We start from the raw sequence: 23384 nt of genomic DNA, 5'->3' as shown, positions 1-23384 counted from the left end.
ACATACTTCGATAAGCAAAATAAAAGACGAATCATATATGGCTTCATAACACACGTGAAGGTTGACATACTAATCCCCCTTGCCAGGTAGAACAATAGGAGTTACAGATGCATAATTGTGTTGTATTATCTCGATGTTCCTTTGACCCAACCAGTGATTGGAATGACCTGGATGTCTTGCTAACTCGTCACCCTCAATAAAAAAGACCGAGAAAGTATTTGTTAACCCTACTGTTGGATTTCGTTATCCTTAAGGAATTAACTAAGGAGGTTCCTTAATATCCTACTTTTAAGATTTATTACCTTCAAGGATTCTATTCAAGAAGTCTCTCGTCCTAAGAAATTAAATAAGGAGATTCCTTAATATCCTATATTTCGAACTACCACAAATGGGATTATACACTCATCCTATGATTTTTCTCACTTGGGATTATACACTCACCCTATGATATTTCTCACTTACCAATTATCATCTTTAGGTAAACAACCATTAACACATTATTAGGATTTCAATATTATCCTAATTGAGAGACCGTTAGAGATTCACTCAAACAATAGCGTCAATAAAAGGATCGACATCGTACACGATTATAATGCAAAGCATTACAATATTACATATGCGTATCGAAAATTCTGGCTCACGCGACCGTTGTCGATCTTGCACACAAGTCTTAGTGCATGTACGTTCTTATTACCATTCATAATATCATACATTGCACAAGAAATTAGGTGAGTTTCAAAGCATTATTCGCAAGACAACTCAAACATACGATCATAACATGTAAGAATAAGAACAACAAACAAATATGATCAATTACGATGTTCTAACCCTAGTTTCATACATGTTCTAAACATATAGATTCCTATAATGGCAAGTTCAGTTGTTCATACACATTGATGTGGTGGCAACATGTTCAATCCATCACGTAATTCACATTATTATCATGCATCAACGGAGCTTCATATGCTCACATACTCACATAACATGCATGTTAACCCCCAAAGGTAACGCTAAGCTAGAACCCCACCTTATTCAAACCTGCAACTTCTGAGTTTTGAGATGCATAGATGAGGTGATGAAAATGCTTGATGATTTTCTTTCAATGAGATTCTTCACATGCAATGAGATTTATCCAAACTTGTTTCCATCTTCTTTTGATCACAACTTCTACATTAGATGAAGATGATAATGATATGATGGTAAGCTCTTGATGCTTGAATGCTTCATAGATTGCTTTATCTCCAAGATTTCTCAAGCAAGAATGGACATGCATCATGATTATTTCACCATTGATAAAGATTACTTCTTTTCCTTTTTCCATCTTCTTCGCTCGCCTCCCTCCTTCTCTCCATTGTTACGTTCAGCAATGACAATGTTTCACAAGGATAAAAAAGTCGCAAAATGAAACTTTAGATTCTTTAAATAAGTTATTTTTTTCATACTCATTATGTAATCAAAATATATGCCACATTGAAGAATAAATTTCCTATTCCTTCTACACCATTTCCTAAAAACTCATTGCACAACAAAAATGTATAATGTTTTTCTTTCACCTTTTCACTCCAATATACAAACATGTTCTATAAGAAACTAAGTGCCAACAACATTCTCAAGTGTTACTAAAGAAAGAGAAAATCAAACTACTTCAGTTTTGATCTAATTCATCCTGAACAGTATGCATATTATTAACTTCAGAATTTCCATATCTCGAAGCAGCATATCCGTACGCCGTTACCGTTGCAACAAGAACCGCGAGGATGGCAACAAAAAACTGAAAGTTAGCAAGCAATTCGCCGCGAACCTCGCTGTCAACTGAGTTACATGAGATATGGTTATCCTTAATCTTACAACCATTTGGCAGCATGGGACCGTAGAGAACAAATGCAGTTTGATAGAACCAAATGCCTTGTAGGGCTATAGCGATTCCGTTGCATAAATCGACTGGAAAGTTGTTTGGCATAAGAGCGCCGGCGATTGAAGATAAAACACATAGTCCTACCTGGAAGACTAGGAGGGTGTGGTAATAGCCTTCGAGACCTTTGTGTGATGTTGAATGAAAGTAGAATAGAAGATACTCGGCGGAAAATGCCATGGCGGCTATCAAACATAGAATACCTTCTGGCAATGGAAGAAATCTATAATCAGAAGAAAATATGGTCAGCGAGACAGAGATTAAGAAATTTAAATTATGTTTCGTAAAAGTAAAATGCATATTCGAGCATAGATTGAAAGTTAAAATGAAGGACTGTGACAAATGCAATACAGTTTTAGACTGCATAGATCTTAGTATAGATTTGAAGATATTGAACAGAGTGAGCAGAACAAAACATTTTAGAACCGGATTATGGAGTGTTTGAAGAATGCGGGTAAAGTGTATTGAGCTAGAAGGAGCAAAAAATGCATCATTCACAGCTACAGTTACACACAAAAAGAGTGTACCAAAATGAAACTCTTATGTCTTAGTACTCGTACTATCGTAGAGGATACTAAGATGCTCACAGACTAACATATCTAGTAGACGCGCACAAGGAAACACAATCAATTACTGAGAACAAAAACTTTAATAACCACTTTAAAATAAAAAATAATCGCGGGAATAACCACAAAGGCATCACGAAGTTTTGCTACGCTATTTGTGGGTTTCTACTGTTATCAAAAGCATGACAGATCAAGTTTTGACTAGTTCATGGAAGTGGTCCCCCAATTTTAAAATCAAGTTTTTAGGTCCTCACTCAGAACTTTGGATCAAAGAATAGTTGTGTGGCAAGGTTTTATTTGACAAGTCATAAAACCTAATCCTTCTCGACGGTTCCACATAAGCAGGTTTAATGACAGGTCCGTAAAAAAGTTGTCACATCACCACTGTCGGGTCCAAAAATACGAGTGAGGAGCAACTGCGCACAGTTTTAAAATATAGGGACCAATTCCGCAAGCCACTGAAAACAGGGGGACCAAAATCGCAATTAAGCTTTTGTTTTATCACTATAATTAAAAACCAAAACCCTATGTAGAACACATCTTATTTCAGCATTAGGGTACATATCTAATTGACCAAGATTGCTTAAACTATATCAGCACGACTTATTGTATGTAAATAGGTCACGGAAATCGGTGAATGATTGTAAACAACAAAAACAGGTTAAATACGAGAGAGTTGGAGAGGAAGGAACTAACCTGGTGTTTTCGCTAAGTAAGGCAACAACACCGTAGATAAAGAACATAAGAAGCATCCCCGAGTGCTCAAAATCATTCATATGAGAAGGGTTAAGGACACCGCCAACAAATATCTTGAGGTGAGTTGAATACAAAAACTCAACGCACAAGTCAATAAAAGAACCAATTGCAATAACATAGAGCTCCAAGTGCTTCACCCTCCCATCAAAACCCGGTACAGGATTCCACGCCCGAACCTGAAACCTCTTAGGATTACGTATATATCTCACTATAGTAGCCCATATATGCCACACCCCAACTAAAAAAAACAATGTCCCCGGCAAAGCATGACCCTTGAAAGATCCCATGGTTAGGAACGATTTTCACCACTCTCTCGTGCTTAATCAACTTCGTCGCAGAATGATTTCTTAGCTATAAAAAGCAGAAGCACAATCTTTAAAACATATCCTCTTTTAGTACCTACAAATTATTTTTCATACATCAAACAAAAGCTTCTTTTTTTTTAAAGAACCTACCCAGAAATTCTAGTATATATAAATCAGAAACTTGAAAGTTCAAACAACAAAAATATACTTTTCTTGAGTCAGATCTATCTGGTATGTGAGAAAATTTGAATTCTTTACTACTTTTTGATACAGCTTAAATTCATAAAAATCTTCCCTTTTTACAATCAGAAGAACCAATCACAGTTCTTGAATAGTTGAATTTTTTCAAGAAACAAACAAAACCAATAGTTACCGTCAAGCAATCCTAATCCAGCTATTATAACTTATGACTAACTAATCACAGAAAAAACACAGCTTCATAGAGTCAACATCAATTTTTCATTTTCCAAAGAAAAAAATAAACTTAAACCCTCAAATTCCTCTTCCCCCTGGAAATCAACTAGGAAGAAAACTTCAATCTCAAGACTCAGAAAATCAAACAAAAAAAAAGTCAAAACTTGGGGGAAAAGAAAATCAATGAAGCATGGAGGAGAACGGATCGAATAAGAACTGTGAAAATTTTCAAGCATGACGCCAACCCAACAAGTCCAATCCATGAAACACTCATGAGTAAATCATAAAGCACGTTTTTTGAAAGGAAAGATTGTGTTTTGAGAAAAAAAGTAGAGATTTTTTATATAAACAACAACTTTACAAGTGAATAATGGGTTTGCAAAAAGTGAGAAAAAAATGATGGTATTTACTTACGAGAGTAGTGAAAGCAAAAAGGTGAGTGTGTCCGTATTGAAAAAGGTTGGTTTTTCCGAAATCAAAACGCCATGAATGAGGGAGTGAATTTGAGAAGCTGTGGGCGTGAAGTTGGAAGCTTCGTGGGATCTGAAACCCGAAAGTTTCTTATTAAATTCAAATGAATACGAGTGATTGAACTGGCAAATAGGGGTTTTATTTTTGCATATTGGTTACGTACCAATCTCAATATCTCAACATATATCTAATACTATTACTACTATCTTATTTATAAATAAAAAATATTTTTTAAATTTACTTAATAATTAATATAAGTGAGAATAACGTGGTTTATCTCTTATATAATTTTTGTCTGATTGATCGGGAGAATAGTTAATAAATTAAGGTAAACCAATTTGGACTTTTTTGTATTGGCTTTGTGAATTTTGAAGTGCCACTTGGTTTGTGTGTGTTGAAGAATATGTATGTTTCTAGATTTTCAAGTTTCACATGTGTCATGCTAGAATGTTAGATAGATGCTCAACCTTGGTGAGCGGTCGTGGAAATGGGACAGCCAGAGAGGCTTACGATTTGGTCAGCATCGGATACGAATTAAGGCATGTTTTTATTTTCTTTTTCTAATAAGAATGACTATTTCATCTTTTAGTGTCAGTTTCATTGCACCTGTTTGTTTCAGTTTTAGAAAAATAGATTTTTTTTATTATTTTTTTAAAAAAATTATAAAATTGTTTTTTAAAATATTACAAAAAAAAAAATTATATTTATTTTTTTAAATTAAATAATTAATTTTGACATCCTATAACATAAATATACATTATTGAAAATTAAAATATAGTTGAATTTTTTTTTTTTTTTAAATTCTATCTCAAATTTTTTTTTATAAAAAACTATTTGAAATAGATTTAAAATTAAAATTAAGTGATATTTTAAATTTTGATATCCATTTTTTTTAATAAAATGATAAAATATCTAAAATAACATTTTAAAAATAACTATTCAAACAAAAAATTTATTTGATGAAAAGTTTTTTTATATTTTTTTTACACTAAATTATATTACACTATAAAAATTATTTAAAAAAACAAAACAAAACAAACCGGTCAATCATATGATATGATGAAAATTGATTATGAATGAATTGGTGATGTTTAATGTTTGAATATATTTATGCGATAGAAAGTTAAACGATAAATTTTAGTTTAAAAATCATCTTCATATTCAAAAGTTATAAATTACATCTTCAAGTAGAATCAATTATAGGTGATTCACTTAAGATCGATGAAACATATATCTAGATTGCATAAATAAAAAATCAACCTGGAAGTTGGTGAGGGCTAGCGACAGCACCGACACGACGGAGTTGATACGGCGAAGTCAGTCATCGGTGAGTGGCTAAGGCCGACAACAAACGTGTCAGTTTCGGCAGGCAAATTAGGTCCTTCAGGTACCGGATCTAGTCCAAGTAGTTTTCGTGTATCAGGTTTGGTTGTTTCGATTTGTGGATAAGTTTGTTAATGGATTGTGTTTTGGGTATGTTAAGTATTTGTTGGATCGTTATAAATATGTATCGCCGTCATTCTTGTCTTTACAACCTTCAAAACGTTAAAGTTGAAGACAAAGTGAGAGGTTTGGGAATCTAAGTGGTAATCTTAGAGAGGCAAAAGTAAATTTCCAAGAGTGTGTCCTTGAAATTTGAAAAATCCTTAGAGATGTCTAAGGGAGATTGAAAAATACTTTTAAATACCTTGGACTTATGTGATTCATATATAGATAGTTGGATAGATTAAGAAACACTTGAGTAGAAATTAGGGTTTATTCTTGCAAACTTTTGTGACTATTTTCTTATAACTCATTTATAATCTTTTGTAACAACTCTTGGAAGTATAGTGAATCGGAGAGTTGATATCACCCTCATAGTAGATCTTTGATCAAATTGGATATTCAAGTTATTGTGTTTCTTGTCTTTCATCTTCTTTTGCCAAGTGAAGTCAATGTCTTATTGCATAGAGAGTTATTTTTGTTAAAGGCCATTTATTTTAGTTATCATTGTTCTTTGTCCCCTGATAGGTTGCAAGTATACAAATATATCGAAGTAATAGAAAAAGTTATCATCCTTAGAGACCAATATTCAAGTATCGGCTTCTATCATTTCTATGTGTATCTAAGGTTATGCAGAGACGAGTTCGTTTACGGGAAAATAGAAAATAATTGGAATTTTTTCAATATTAAAAGCAAGAGTCTAAGATAATGATTCTTGTCCTCTGATTTCATTCATATGAATTATTATACTGATTATAACGAGAATTATGATTTTTGTAGAAAATACTAAAAATAATGGTAACACTCACTTTCGCCGGCGTGTCACCAGACTTTAAACCCCTAAATCGTCTACTTTCACGGCATGAATTGCAAGTCTAGAGACCTTTCACAAATTAAAAGTAACCTCTCAATTAATTCAGAGACGTTTTTGTAATCTTAAAACTGATTGTTTTAATTTTTAAGTCGGGTAGCATTTATACCCTTTCGGTGCACAAATGATGTCTCTGTATTCCTACTTTCATAGTGAATGTCTTTCTTTTTTAAAAAACTTAAATTGCAAAATAGAAATTTAAGTAATTTCTTGATCGATTCTGAACTGCTTTCGCAAAGCCCATAATCGATCGTCTGAATTTCTAAGTCGGATACCGGTTAAGCCCTTCCAGCGTGTAAATGGTACCTGTGTTTCTGCTTTCACAGCGAAACTTATTCTTTAAAAACATAAATTGTGAAACAATTATATCATTCTCGTTGCAATCAACATTCAAGAAATTCACATGAAGTCCGTCAGTATGACGATCCTCATGTCTCAGACTCAAATCGATCTACTCAGACATATTTAACAGTGAAATAGCATAAACATACATAACATTCATCATAAAGGTGAAAAAGTAGAACCTATAATAAAGTAAATGCTTCTGAAAATTAAGAATACTTTGAAGGGGGACTTTTGATCCAATAGTATTGTAGTAGCGAAAATAAAATGCGACGAAGAAATTACAGCAGCAGAAGCATAGAAGATAAAATTTGAACTTGCATAAAATAGAATTTTAAAGTGATGTTTGCTGTAAAATAAAGATTGGATCCTGAACATTGTGTTACAATTCAAATTATATACTTTAGAGGTCTTAAATATACCGTTTGTAGCTTTAGAATTCGTGCAAAACTGCAATAGAACGTGTTGGAAACAACCCAAATGTGGGACTATCTGAACATCATGACAGATGTCATCCTAGATGATAGCTTGCCCATCATAACTCGAGCGTGCATAAGGCATGAGAAATGGATCCATGACAGTCATCATGGATAATGACGGGACACTCTTCATGGCTTCATCATTGCTAACTCCTTATTCCTTATAGAATAATTGTAACACCTTATTTTCCCCACACATAAATATACATCAAAAATCAAAGTATTCACACAATCAAATAGGATGTCACATATTCTATTTTATAAACACACATGCCCTATAACACTTTATTAGATAAAACAACAATCAACACCTTCACTTAGGGTGTCATCGCATGCTCACCTTCACTTAGGGTATCATCGCAACAGAATTTCTCATAATAAAGCATTCAATAATTAAATCATTTAAACTCCAAAGAAATTTTATAGCATAATCAAACTCATAAATGAAGTCTCCTCAAAACATCGAAATGTCAAACATGAGAGTGCATATTAAATTTCTAAAGAAAGAATGAAAGAGCTCGCAAATGTTCCCCAGTTTTACATATCAGAGCACGTAAACTAAAATGCAGAAATAAAAAGGAAAAAACGACCTCATGCATTCCTCCAACTCTAAACAGCTACTCAGTTACCTACTTATCTATACACCGAAAAGGAGCACACATCAGCAACAAAGGGGTGAGAAATCACAAACAATAATAACAAGCATATACTGCAAGGTAGGATATCAAACATATCATAATGTACACATTATCATTCACAGAATATCACAATACACTCTCATAGCCAAGCTCATCAATCAATCACACCTCAACAATTATGCACATAACTCAAAATTTTCGGTAATATATTCAGAATTTTCAGTATGAACTAATATTGGAATTTTCAAAAGTTTCTAATACGATTGAAATTTTACCGATATTTTAAAAAAATATCATGTTATATCGAAAATTTCAACCAATATGAAATTTCTGGTAGTCCAATTTTACAAAAAATTTTAACAATTAAGATTTTGTCGATAATTTTGGACAGTTGTGGTCGCAGCGACTATTTTGAGTGGTTCAAAATGAATTCGAAGTTGTATAAATAGGGGTCATCTATTGTTGATAAAAACATTTGAATGCCTCTTCCTCAATTTTTGATTAAGGTAGAAGTGTACTTCAACGAAGTTGCACCTCTTGTAGAGTTTCGACTTCTGTATGACACCACATCTCTCTCCGCCTTGACATCCAATTAGAATGAATTGTTGCCTGATACCAATAACATAAAGGTGAAAAATATCGAGTTTCGTGAAGATTGGATTGATACTGGTGGAAGAGTGAAATACAACCTTATTGAGTTGAAGACCGATGAAGATTTGACGGTTATGTGGAGATCGTTTATCTGTAGGCTAACTAAGGGGCCGGTCGATTTAGATGTGAAGATTTCAAGATCTGTCGACGACATAATTAAAATGATGAAACGTCCATAATCGTATGGTAATGTTTAAGTTTTATTATTTATTATTGTTTTCTTAAGTTATGTAATCGTCTATCTAAGTTATGTAATTGTTTGTCAAATGTTAAGTTATGTTCATAAAACATCAATGGAAGTTCCAAAACTGTATCTAATAAAAAATGTTGTACAAATGTCTGATTAATGTTACACATAATATACAAATAATATATATAAATAATAATAATATTTAAATAGGTCCCCCACAGGCTATGTGTGATGCCCACGATAATCCAGTAAAAACTTCACCGTTTGGGTTTACCAAACCCATGAGGTTTCCATAATAACAACGATCATCTGCAGGCCCTGCTGGTCATCGGTATCAGGTGGAGGTGACGGTGGCGACACGTCATCGGCAGGTACCCCAACATCACAAAACTCAACATCCTCCGTATGCTCAAAAGGTGGGATAATATGAGGGTGTGCTACAGTGAGGTGCCACTCCAGGTAACCATCCTCACAATGTGAGTCATGTTGAACCCTCACTGCGATATCTATAATGGCATAGGTAAAGTTGGTGATGTTACCCGGAAACCACCTATTAATTCCCGCAACTGGAATATATGGAACTAGTCGTAGGATTCCCTAGTGATAACCATATTATCACATACACCTCTTAGGCAAGTGTCTAGCAACTAAGGTCTTCCATCTCATATAACCATAAAATAAAAGACTCGTCAAATTCACGGTGGACTCCGTGACCTATGTAAGGTGTTCATATGACATCATCTACAGTCAGTGCATCAAGCCTCCTCATGTACTCCGCAACACCACCTGGATGTGCTTTCATGACCTTCCATCTCCTCTTCCATTGGGCACTCGTCGGGGTATGTTGCACCCTCTTGTCACAACAAATAATAATTAAGAAATGTTATTCGTTACAATTAAATAAGAACCAAACTACAAATAATAATTTCAATTATACACAGAATATACTCAAATAACCAGCAGGTTGTCTGTCCTCAAAGGTAGTTGCAACTCCAAATGTTGTATATAGGATTGTCAATGCAGCACACCCCTAAGCCCAACTGGTATCGCCAAGGCTACTGAGCAACCACATATGTCGAGTGTCAATATAAACATGAGATTTATCCGCAAAGAGAGTACATGCTACTATATGTAGCAGGTACACCCTAGCGACAACCACATACATTTATGCATCTACAAGCTCGTGGTATCTATCTTGAAGACAAGATATCTGAATGTGAGCTCCCCTATTAAGATCAAACCTCACTAACACGACCTCCTCAGTAACTCCCGAATCTCGTACAACCATCATACATGCAAACCTTTGGCTAATAACATGAGCGGTGAAGAATCTATCGCCAATTAAAAGATGGAACAAGGAGGAGACATCATCTAAAGTGCTAATCATCTCCCCAAACGGAAGATGAAAGGAAGATGTCTCCTTGTGCCGTCACTCAACAAAAGCAATCAGAAGTGAAGTGTCGAGTATGGTGAGTGAGCAGTCGGCAAATGAGAGGAGAACAAAATCATGTACAATTCACCTGACCTGCTGGACATCAAACTCTTAGTGAAGTTCTTCATCTTCGATCTGTGGGATGTCACCTTCAGCGAGAGATGGTCCTGTGACAACCAAATTTTAAAAAATTATCAGTTAAATTTCACTACATCATGGAATGATATAAGTAAATTAGGTTTAATATCTTTTATGTTCCCATATGTTAACCTCGTGTTCATTTGGGTCCCTTAACTTTAAAAAGGTCCATATTGATCCCTTAATTTTTCAAAACGTACCATATTTTTCATTTTCGTCTAATTAGCGACCAATTTTTGATTTTTTCCGACGCTAACTAGACAAGAAGAACTAATATGGAACGTTTTGAAAATTTAAGGGAGCAATATGATCCTTTTTAAAATTAAGGGACTAAAATGAACTCCGATTTTAACATACGAAACCAACAAGGATATTAAGCCAATAAATTAAAGTTATATATATATATACACACACACACACATCTCCTTGCCATAATCGCCACATGGTTAGCATACTCGTTAAGCACCGATCGATCAATGGGTCCTTCCGGGAACTCTCCATCAGTGTGCACAAACGACTATGTCGAAGCAGAAGTCGTAACCTTTGTATCAACAGTAACAGTAGGGATCAAATATGTGGTAGTCACCTCATCAGTAACATGGGCATTAGTCTCAGCCACCTCATCTGCCATTTCATCAACCACATCATCTACAATAGGTATCGTATATGTCTCGACCGCGGAGTCATGAACATCCTGACCCTGCACATCCTAAGCATGAACAACCTCAACATCATCTATGGGCTTCTCGTCTAATCTAACTGCTCGACGTCGAGTGCTACGGGGTGTGCGGAACTACCCCTACTCAATCAACTATTTCTAGTGTGAACCGGTTGGAACTACTCGTCCAACCTGTAGTTGGGAAGACTTTGCTTCAGCAACCTTATCCTAAATTGTCGCTCCATCTATGGCACTGCCTGCAATGGTGTCGTCATTTTCCCTAGACTTCACTTCAAAATGAAAAAAATAAGTAAAAAATAAGTAACTACCGGCAATTTCAAATTTTCCTATTCTAGAAAAAACTCAACTTTTTTGAACTATCAAAAATTATGAAATTCCCGGTACAATGTTATTAAAATGGGTCATGCTAACCGGTGCCTCCGAGACACTAGTTAAGAATTCCAAATTAAAAAAATATTATATGTTGAATGCATTGAATACACATAATATTCTTTAAAAATAAGTTATTTATTTTTGTTTTCAGTGCATTTAATACACATGTTTTTTAAAAATACTACTCCCTTCATTCTCTTTTATAAGCGATTTTTGATATTTAGGTTTATTGAATAATTGATATATTTGATCTATATATAGTCTAAATACATTATTTATTGAGTGAACCTAAAAATTAAAATTTGCTTATAAAAGATAACGGAGAGAGTATCTTTTTTGTCTCTTAAATAATATTTAACTTATCTTTTTAACCTCTTAACTAATTTTTTTGGGCACTCGTTAGCATTTTCCTATAAAAGAATATCGAAAATTCTAAAATTTCAAAAGAAAAATGCATATAAAAATACTGCAATTTCTAAAATTCTTGTTAAAAATCTAAAGGATTGTCTCGAAAATTTTAAAATTCCCGATAAAAAGCTTACTTTTTTTAAATTTCTTTTATAAAAATATGAAATTTCCAATATCATTTCGGAGATAGATTTTGGAATGTGTACAAATTCTGAGTGAATTTTAAAAAACAATTAAAAAATTTATAAGATTAATATAGTCAATTTATTAAGTTTAGGAGGTGCCAAATTTAAATGGGTATAAGGTTAAATGCTATAAGTAATATACTCTTAGTTTACGTGTTTTTGTAAAAAGCCATGGAAGTAATAAATGAGATTTTTTTTAAAGCATACAATATTATAGAAGGGTGTGTCAATGTCCACAACTATAATGGTAGAAGTAATAAAACTAACCAATATTATTGAGTGGTGATTGTTTCATTTCAATTGTAGTGATTAACAACCTTCAATTGAGTTGAAATAGTTCTTCAATCGAAAAAGAAAATGTTTCTCATTGTTAAATGCAAAAAGTGATACCAATGTTCTCACTCCCCGGAGAAGTTTGTATTATTGGTTAATACAATTTCAAAAGAAAAAATTGTTGGGGTCCTTAACAGAGAGAATGTGAAACTTTGGAAACTTAGTCTTGTTAAATTCATGCTCTTCATCAACTATTAAAATAAACATGTTTTTTTTTACTGAAATGTTTATATCATCTTAATTTCTTCGTTGAATGAGGAGTTTTATTTTATCACGTTTAATATATATATATATATATATATATATATATATATATATATATATATATATATATATATATTCCATTTCATAATAATTTCATGTGTACCATTATACAACTTTCATGAAGTATTTAATTATTAACTTTAAAATAGGTGCACAAATATCGGGTTCATATGACTTGATAAACAAAAAAAATTATGTGTGATTTATGTTGTAAATGAATGAAACTATCCGTGTGAGTGAGTTATAATACAAATGAAGTAGTGATAAAAAATAATATTATAGATTTTTGGATCGAATTTGATAGGGTAGGCTTTTTGGTTCTGCTGAGATGTATATGTTGTAGTCGAAATTAGTTTGAGTATGTTGTAGTCGAAATCAATTCGAACATACAGTAGTCAAAGATGTGTATGTTGTAGTTGAAGGCAGATCGAACATACAAATGACTTAAGTTAGTTATATACTTTGTTATGTAATAATTATGTATATCATGTATGAACGTTATCTATACCAAGAGTCTATATATAAGTTATATTCTAGTGTGTTAGAGTGGTAGTTAAATTGTTATTCACTTGTAATTTAAAAACCTTAATTCTTGAGAAAGTGAATAGGAAAACTGTTATAACTAACTCCCTCTCTTTTTCTTCTCTCTTTTTTTTGTAACTAGATCGTTTTTTTGTATTTATTCAAAAAAACTTTTTTTTCTCACAAATTTTATTTTTGGTGTGGCGTTTGTCACAATAAACATTAAGTTACTTATAAGAGAAAGCAAAAAGTGATTCAGAAGAGATCTTGATTTCATCCATCTACCTCATCTCCTTCTCTTAAAATTTGAACCAAATACATTAACTATTAAACATTTTCCCCCTTCTCTTCCCTCCATTTACCCTCGATTAAGCAGACCTAAGACTTTCCTCAATATATCTCATTTTATTATTGTGATATATACTTAAATGAACCTTAAGTTTTGGTTTATGTATATATAGGCCAAGATGAGTGTTTTTAGTTTTTATTGGGTCATCCACTCAAGGGAAAATTAAACTAATAGAATGTTATAATAATAAAATAATATTATTTCATTAGTGGACACCAAAATAAATAAATTAATTGCAAATATGATACAAAACAAAGAGAATGTTAATCCAAAGGATCTATGAGACGGTTAGATTTGGTCAAATTCAATACTCAATTCATAAAAGATATTTTGATTTTGGTGAGGTAAAATAATCACCCTTCGTACCAATAAGTTGTTTTGGACAAATCCATTAATTTTTGAATTGAGTTGAGTTGGATATTGGATTGCCCAAATAACTTTTCAATTTTATTAAGATAAAATGACGAGTCATCATAATTTTTTCATAAAAATTACTCAATATTTTTATCTTCTTAAAAAAATAGATAACTTATTTTTACTATCATTTAGCATCATAAAATAATAAATGATATCATCAACTTATAAAAATTATCATAAAATACTAGTAACAAACTGAAATTGCATGACATAAAATTATATTAGCACAAAATAACTAAAGAGTAAAATATTCAAAATTAATTAAAATCATGATTCACTAAAATAGTAAATGTTAAGAGACTAAAATTACAACAATTAATTAATATTCATCACAATCATTAAAATTGTAATAATAAATGTTTGATTAGTGGGTCAGTGGGTTTTTCTGGATTGGGATCCGATTTTACATGAAACCCGATTTTTTAATGAGTCTTTTAGTTTTTAAACTCATATCCACCTAATTATCCGACTCAACCCACTTTTTAAAATTCGTTTGACTGGATTTTACCGAATTTTATAGGTTGACCCATCCACATACCTCGTTGTTAATTGTAAAGTGGTGTGGCACTCAAAAGACAAATATACTACTAGTTTCTCCATGAGCAACTTCAATATCTAGTTGTATTTTATTGAAGAAAAAAGAGTGATTAGAAGGACCGACTTGAAGTTGCATGTTGCATGTTGCATGTTGCATGTCTCTGTCTTATGGGTTAAAAAATTTGATTGCTCGTCTTTTAAATTTTTGGTTTTGTTTATTTAGTTGTTGAGTCTCCTCATCGATTGCACATAGTTTGATTTTTAAATCCGTTTTTAGCATGCATAAATCAAAGTGTGTGGTTATAGTTTAAGCAATATGCTTCAAATCAATATTTTGATTTTTTAATCAAGAACAACATTTGAGAATGGTTCAAGTCATGACTATAGTGGAATCTCAAAAATTATTTGAAATTTTACAAAAAAAGACATTTTTGTGGTGTGATGATCACACTATTCACTTGACTCGAATAAGACTTACAGAGAGCTCAGGGATCATTTTATAGTTTTCATAATTCGAATAATATACTTCATGATTCGAATCACAATATTTTGATTCGAACCACAAGAATGCTTGATTTGAATTACACTGAACTGGAAGTTTCATGATTTGCTTATGGAACTCTAATTGGAATCACCATTTCTTATGGCTCGAATCATGTGATTCGAATCACAGCTTGTGTGACTAGAATAATATGATTTGAATCATAATTCGTCTTACTCGAATCACACAAATGGATTCTCATATGATATTTTCCTCTTGACTCAAATCACCTGGTTTTCTGACTCGAATCATACCTCTTGCTTATGACTTGAATCATACATCATTTTTCACTCATTTTAATGTTAGTTCTCCAATGCATATAAAATTATTTTCTCTCAAAACTTTTCATAATGTTGGAAAACATACACTTTCACTATTGATTTGAAAATTGACAACTCATTTGTTCTATCATTTTCAAAAAGGGTTTTAAATCTTTCTTAAGTGCTTGCAAACGATTTCTTTAATCTTTTATCTCATTCTAATTCCATTTCCATGTGGATCTAAATATCATTTTTGGAAATTTGTGATTGTTAAGGTGATTATGTTATTGTGTTTAACTTTTCTTTAAAGAATTTTCTTGAGATTTCAAATGTTTTCATGGTGTGTTGTGTTGTGGCTGATATTTACAAGTCTAGCGGAAAAAAAAGGAGGTTATTCTCTCCATAGTCACCTTGGTAGTATTGTATGGAAGCCTACAAATAAAGTGGGAGTTCTTCTCAATTTTCATCCAGACTAACGCTCAAGGTACTGGTAGAATCGAGGAAATATCGCTGCAGAACAAAGACTTTGGAGCTGAATTGTTGGAACTGGAAGATTTAAGACGATTTAGTGTAAAAATTTCACAAGGATTCAGTTTGGATATTGTGTACAAGTCAAGGGATACAAATAGAAGAGTTTCATATTTCAACATTATTTGGATATTGTGATTGTATTAAACATCATGTAATTTGTCACAAACTATAGTGAAAGATCAAAATTTTCAATGGGAAACCATTGGAGAGTGAAGTAGATTTAACTATATATATATATATATATATATATATATATATATATATATATATATATATATATATATATATATATATATATATATATATATATATATATATATATATATATATATATATATATATATATATATAATTTTAATGATTAAAAATGACAAACAAAAGATTAAATTATATATCAATCAAATGAAATACCAAAAAGTTCAAAGGTATTGTTTAAACTACTAACACCATTTCTTACAACTTAAATTATCTAACTACATAAAAAGAGCCTTTCTACGAACACTTTTTGAAGCAAAATCGTCAACTAAGTCTTCATATTTTATTGTCTCCAAAATATCATTTTCAATAGCTATTAATGCAAATCCATTAATCCTTTCTTGTGACATGGTAGACCGCAAGTAAGTCTTTAACAACTTCAATTTTGAAAAACTTCTTTCTGCAGAAGCAACTGTCACAGGAATAGTCAATAAGATTCTATATGCAATAACTGTATTAGGAAAACAATCCAAGCCTTTTAAAAATAATAATATATCAGTAGGTCTTATGGTTTCTTCAGGCAACATTTCTCTTAGTAACTTCAACTCTGCAAAAAATTCATTCCCATCAATATCAGATTGCTCATTATGTTTCAATGCCTGCTCAAAGTTAGTACAACAGGACTTCAAAGTTGCATCATCTAATGATTGTAACTTGTGAGAAGTAAACAAGAAACCAAAAATACTTTCATACTCTTGGTATTGCTCAAACCTCTTATTAAGAGAAACAACAGCTTGATCAACAAGGTAAAGAAAATAATTAACCCTGAATGGTTCTTCTTCTGATAGCTCGACTGATGGGATATTCAAATTCTCATCAAATTGCCTTTTTCTTTTAATTATACGCCTTTGAGGAAATATTGGGGCAATATTCAATTCCACCGCAATTTCCTTAGCGTTAATCAATACCTTATAAAAACCTGTTTCTCTATATCCCTCAAAATACGAAATCAACCCCTTAATTTTTTGCATAGGAACATCAATAAGCATATCCTTTTCCTGTAAAAGCTTGCTAACATAATTAATTGCAGATAATATTTCAAACCAAATAATTATAGCCATCAAAAACTCAAAATCACCAAGCTCATTTGTTGCTAAGGATTTAGCTTTATTTTGTATTTTAGGATCAAGATCATTTTCTGACACTTCAAGCAAAGCTTCTGTAAATTCTAACATTTGAGTTCTTATAGCTTTGACACTTTCTACATGACTCTTCCAACGAGTGGATGACAATGATTTTGGAGTCAACCCTTACATTGTCTTTCAAAATTTGCCATCTCTTAGTAGAATTGGCAAAAATTGTATAAATGCGTTGAACAACTCCAAAAAAATTCCTAGCATTAATACAAGAGTTAGTCATATCACACAATGCCAAATTAAGACTATGACAACCACAAGGTGTATAATAGGCTCTCGGATTTATGTCTAAAAATCTCGTTTGCACACCTTGGTGTTTTTCTTTCATATTGGACCCATTATCATAACCTTGCCCTTTCACGTCAAATAGGTCGAGACCAAGTTCTTTCAATTCATTTTGTAAAACATCAAAAAGCCCCTGACCACTTGTATCATTCACATTCAAAAATCCTAAAAATGATTCCTCAATACTAACAGAAGCTGAAGAAATATCCACATATCTTATTATCAAAGACATCTGCTCTTGGTGACTAACATCAGGAGTACAATCAAGTATCACTGCAAAATACTTTGCCTATTTGATTTTTCTAATGATTTCAATTTTAATCGCAGAACTAAGCAATGAAATCAACTCTTTCTGTATGTTATGCCCAAGATAATGAATATGAACTTTTTAAGTTGTAACACGTCTAACATGTTCTTGGAGGATTGGGTCAAATTCAGCTAACATTTCAATCAAACCCAAAAAGTTTACATTGCTATCTTCGTACAATTTCTCCTTAGAACCACGAAAGGCTAAATTATGTTTAGCAAGAAATTTCACTATTGAAATAACTCTTTTTAAAACATTTTTCCAGTGATCTTTTTCTTTCTCAATTAACCTTTGAGTTGTTTTATCAATAGTTTGAAATTTTGGCAGCCTTTTGCGATACTCATACCAAGTAATCATATTTTTAACATGTTCCATGCCTAACTCGTGCTCTTTAATTCTTTCACCAACATGTACCCAAACACTATAACCCTCATTTGCTAATTGTCCCCTAACAATCCCATTTTTAAAAACTTTACAACAAAAACAAAATACTCTATCAAGCTCTTTCGAATAAACAAGCCAATCTCTATCACACACCTCTCCATTTGCTAAAGCTCTAGTATACAAATTAGCCGTAAAACGTCTATTCAAACTATCTCTAGGACCCATCACAATAGAACTATCTCTTTTAGGACCTTTCACAACTAATAAATCAATCAGTTTAGGTTGAAGACGATCCCAATTTCTTGGATCAAATATATCATAATCAACATTATCATCATTATCATCGGCATCATCATCATTATTAACTTCATCAACAATTGGCACACTATCAAGATTATCATTTTCAATGGGCACACTATTAAGATTATCATTTTTAATGGGCACACTATCAAAATTATCATTTTCAATAGGCAAACTATCAATATTATCAACATAACGACTTTCATTTGAAACTTGTGGTTCTTTGATTAAAACTTTATCAAGAGCTCCTACTTGAGATTGAAGTAACTCTTCAATTTTTTTTTCTTACGTTTATCATTTCCACATTCAAAATTTCTATTCTTAGGAGGCCTCTTAGGAGACATAATAAGAAAAACTTGAAATTTCTCACAATGTCTTTTGTGTCCGTCGATGATCTACTAATTATCCTGTTGTGAAATTGTGTTCCTACATCAATAACAAAAAAAAAATCAGTTACATTAAATAAAAGAAATTATAAATTAATCATCAAAAAATATTAATAATTAAATCATGGAGAAAAGACTTTAATTAATATTCAATTATATTTTATTATGTTGTGTTCTTCTCTAATATAGTGCCATAAAAAATTAATAATTATAAATTAAAAGAAAATTATAAATTAATAGTAAGAAAATAAATTACATTTAATTAAATAAATTATAAAAATATCAATACTAATAGATACTAATTTTGCTTTGAAAGATTCCAAATTACAATTTGTCGCTACTAGCGTCGTCGCTCCTGACGTTCTTCCGGAAAAATACCTATATCCCCGAAATCGTCTCTTCCAGATCGGTCAGTCCCCAAAATCTCCTTGCCACCCGCATTCTCACTGGCCCTCACACGCCACTTCTCCTTCCGCACATGGATCTCAAGCACCACCGCTCCAGCAACACGTTACAGTGCGCCCAACAACCCTTCACGTCACGATTTCCATCATCGGTGTTATCATTTTGCCATCTTTCTAGATCTATACTCAGTTTTTTGTTTCAAGCCATCAACTCTCATGTTTCGCTTATCCCGTGTGAGAAACTAACTGAGACATCTATAACACCCAAACTTTTAAATAGGGTAGATTATCTCATTGTTGGTGTGAATTATTTCATTATAATTGATTTTGATGTTTTTAGATTATAGGGGTATTTTAGTAATTTATATATTACCGGGGATGTGTGAAATGAGAGTAGACAAAATAATATTATTCTTGAATTATTTCAGATAATTAGGCATATTAATTATTTTATAATAAGATAAAATAATAGAAAATATATAATCCTAATTCAATAATTATTTAAGTTGAATATTTATTTAATTTAAATATTTATTTAATTGAGTAAATAGGAGAATTGACCATTTGTGTGAATAAGGGTGAGTATGGGTTGAGAGGAGAGAAGTTGAGATTAAATTGGGCAAAAAGATTAATTTTGAGAAATAAGGCTCATATAAATACTAAAAGGTGGGGGAAAACTAGGTTAGAACATTTCTGGCAGTACGTGAAAAGAGGCAGAAGGAACAAAGACAATTTTGGGAAGAAAAGTTAGGCTTGAAGAGATAAGTCGTCATCCTTCCTGTAAATCTAAGGTAAGGGGGAAAGGGGAATTGTCTACTGATGGATGATTTTAGGCATGCATGATAATGAGGGTTCATTATCCTCCTATCAGCGTCTTAAGGGTTATATGTTTTATCCTTGATTTCCCTTTTTTCCTTATGATCTGTTGAGAATATTTTCACGTGTTTGCTCTGAGACCCTAATAGGGGATTTAGGATAAATACCCTAAGGCCTCTATAAGCTATTGTTGTATGTTATAACCTCGTATCAGTGATGATTCAATTATATGAGTTATTTGTTTTTCTTTGTTGGTTTGATTTCTGTTAAGTTGAGATTTTGCCCCCGGGGATTCGGACAACTCCGTTTAGGTCATTTGAGTTCCCAAATGCACTATATTGAGAAATTTGTCCTATTTCTCGAAACTTTTTATAATTCGATTGATTTTGGATTTTATCTCAAATACAGAGAAACTTAATTTTTAATTTATTTTATGAAAAATCACTTTTTGGCAGAAACTTCAAAAATGGTAAAGTTGTTTTTGAAAATCGTATTTTTCGGGGGAAAAGTAAAAAAAGATTCAGGGGGATCGTCGACGCGGAGGCGGTGGAGGAGTCGTGCCAGAATGACGGCGGACGTATGATCACCACAATCGTATTTGCACGACGGTTACTGCGGAAACGACCGGGGGTGTCGTTTTGTGAGGCGGTTGCGACCGACGACGACGACGACGAACCGTGCAGGAAAGGAGGCGACAAGCGATTATTATGATCATGATTTTTTCGTGATTAAGTGAGTTTTTGTGATTTTTTTTTTGCGATTAGGTAAGTCGCACCATGCTAGGAGCGCGCAACGGCTGCGATCGACGATCTGACAATTCCAGCAGCATTTTCAAGTTTTTATGGCATTTTCTGAGTTTCGGGTATTTCTGCAATTTTTTGAGTTCGGGAGTCCTTTGGTGACAAAAGTGAGCAATCTCTAATATTAGAGTCCTTTTGGTGACCTTAGAGACATTTTTGAGTAAGTTGAGGAAACTGTCTGTCATTATCCTATTAGAGTTATCACTCGAGAATCTTTAACCTTTTTGAGACATTTTGGAAAATTATGACTTTTTGAGAATTTTGAGAAATTATGACTTTTTTAGAATTTTTAGAATTTTGAGCTTTTGATAATTTTAAGAAATTATGAGTGTTTGAGAATTTTGAGACGTTTTGAGTTTATTGAGTATTTTGATGAGTTGAAGTTTAGGATAATAACATAACTTTACCTTTTTTAGAAGAAATAATTAAAATTATTTTGAAGACATATTTCTGAGTATAGTAATCCAAAGAGGGATTACAGTGATGGCCTTGACTATCGTTTTGAGTATAGTAATCCAGATAGGGATTATAGTGAGGCTTGTGATTGGTAACTTATAGGTTCAAGAGTGGGACCTTTTTTAGAATGTTTTGAGGCTTATGTTTTGTGATTTTAATGATGTTGTATGTCAATGATGGCCTTGTTCAGAGAGGAACTATGGCAGTCTCACGTCCAAAGAGGGACACGATTCAGAGAAGAACCAGAGAAATGGGAAAATCAGTAACATACCTCTGATCCCAGTGATTTTAGGACCACTTGCATTTTGATAAGGAGCTTGTGGCATTAGCTTTGCATTTGCATTATTATCTATTTGTTTGTGTTTTGAGTGTGATTGAGTTGATTTATAATTTGTTATTACTATCTTGTTTTGCTGAACTTTGCCATTATTATCCTGCTTGTTTTAATGGCATGTGTGCTCTTCGGGAGTACGGACAATCAGGTACAGGAGTAGCCGCTTGAGTTAGAGGATGACGTTGATATTTAGCTTTTATTATTGGGTCTTAGAGGAGTTGCTCTGATGTATAACACTAAGGATGTGATGTCATTCGTTATTGTGTTATGCTTTATTTATGTTGGAGTTTTGTTGTTGAGACTTTTGAACTTGTTTATTTTCACTGCTTATTTCACATGACCATTTCGTGATTGATGTTTTTATGTTGTGGAGAAGCATGCGTGACAATCTAATTGTGGATTCTTATTTGAATTATTTTATTAAATGTTTATTCGGGGATTAGGGTAATACATAGTGGTATCAGAGTAGGTCAGTCCGTCCCACCAGGTTTTGTGATTTTATTTATTTTCTGGTATGCGACATGTGTGTGAAACACCGTCGATACTCACTTTTTTTCTTATTACTTGCTAGTAGGAGCGAGATTGAAACAAGTGAGGAAGAAGCTTCTACTTCTCTAAGATACTTTTGGTATGGAGGATTAGCTTAGTAAGCTACTGATTATGAGAGTATAGGTGTTATTGAGGCTATGTTGTTGCCTAAACTCGATAAGCATACGAATTCGACTACATTCTCCCGGTCAAGTAGAGATGTCATTGAGGGAGGACAATCAAATTATCATAATGTTCTCTTCCTTGAGAGCGGGATGCGATGTTGTGGTAGTGGCATGTTGGTGGTGTGTGAGTTCCTAATGTGTTTCTTGAGGACATTTGTGACTAGTTGTCGGAGTGAGTATATCGTCGTAGATTTAGTATCTGGTACTAGACATGTACCGATGATACCATACAAGATGTTCGCTGCAGAGTTGGTTGAACTAAAGGGCCAGTTAGAAGATTTGCTTGAGAAGCAATTCGTCAGACCAAGTGTGTCACCTTGGGGAGGTCCAGTGTTGTTAGTGAAGAATAAAAACAACAATAGGAGGTCGTGTGTTGATTTTCGTCATCTAAATACGGTTACCATTAAGAATAAGTATCATCTTCCTATGATCAATGACCATATGGATCAATTGGTGGGTGCCTGTGTTTTCAGTAAGATTTACTTGAGGTCGGGTTATCATCAGATTCAAGTGAAGGATGAAGATATCTCGAAGACTACATCCAGGAGACAATATGGTCACTATGAGTACTCGGTGATTCCGTTCGACGCGTCTAATGCTCGTGTTATGTTTGTGGAGTATATTCTTGTGTACTCTAAATCAGACGAAGACCATGTTGGACATCTTTGTACTATATTACAGGTGTTGAAAGAGAATAAGTTGTATGCCAAGTTATCCAAATGTAAATTTTGGTTGTGAGAAGTGAGTGTTCTCGATCATGTGA

At 32.8% G+C, this 23384-nt stretch overlaps 1 protein-coding gene and 1 pseudogene across 1 annotated transcript; both read right to left on the bottom strand.

The window, feature by feature from the left end:
- Positions 1-1523: 1523 nt before the first annotated feature.
- LOC127119832 (uncharacterized) lies at positions 1524-3633 on the bottom strand. The gene is made up of 2 exons (XM_051050167.1): positions 3175-3633; positions 1524-2135 (listed from the first exon to the last, which is right to left on the bottom strand). The coding sequence occupies exons 1-2, from the start codon at positions 3519-3521 to the stop codon at positions 1646-1648; spliced, it is 837 nt and encodes a 278-aa protein (XP_050906124.1). The 5' UTR covers positions 3522-3633; the 3' UTR covers positions 1524-1645.
- Positions 3634-9347: 5714 nt separating this feature from the next.
- LOC127123496 (uncharacterized) lies at positions 9348-21900 on the bottom strand (annotated as a pseudogene).
- Between the last annotated feature and the right edge of the window lie 1484 nt (positions 21901-23384).

The sequence above is a fragment of the Lathyrus oleraceus genome, chromosome 2, assembly GCF_024323335.1.
Source record: "Lathyrus oleraceus cultivar Zhongwan6 chromosome 2, CAAS_Psat_ZW6_1.0, whole genome shotgun sequence".
NCBI lineage: Eukaryota > Viridiplantae > Streptophyta > Magnoliopsida > Fabales > Fabaceae > Lathyrus > Lathyrus oleraceus.
This window is presented reverse-complemented; position numbering and strand designations above follow the sequence as displayed.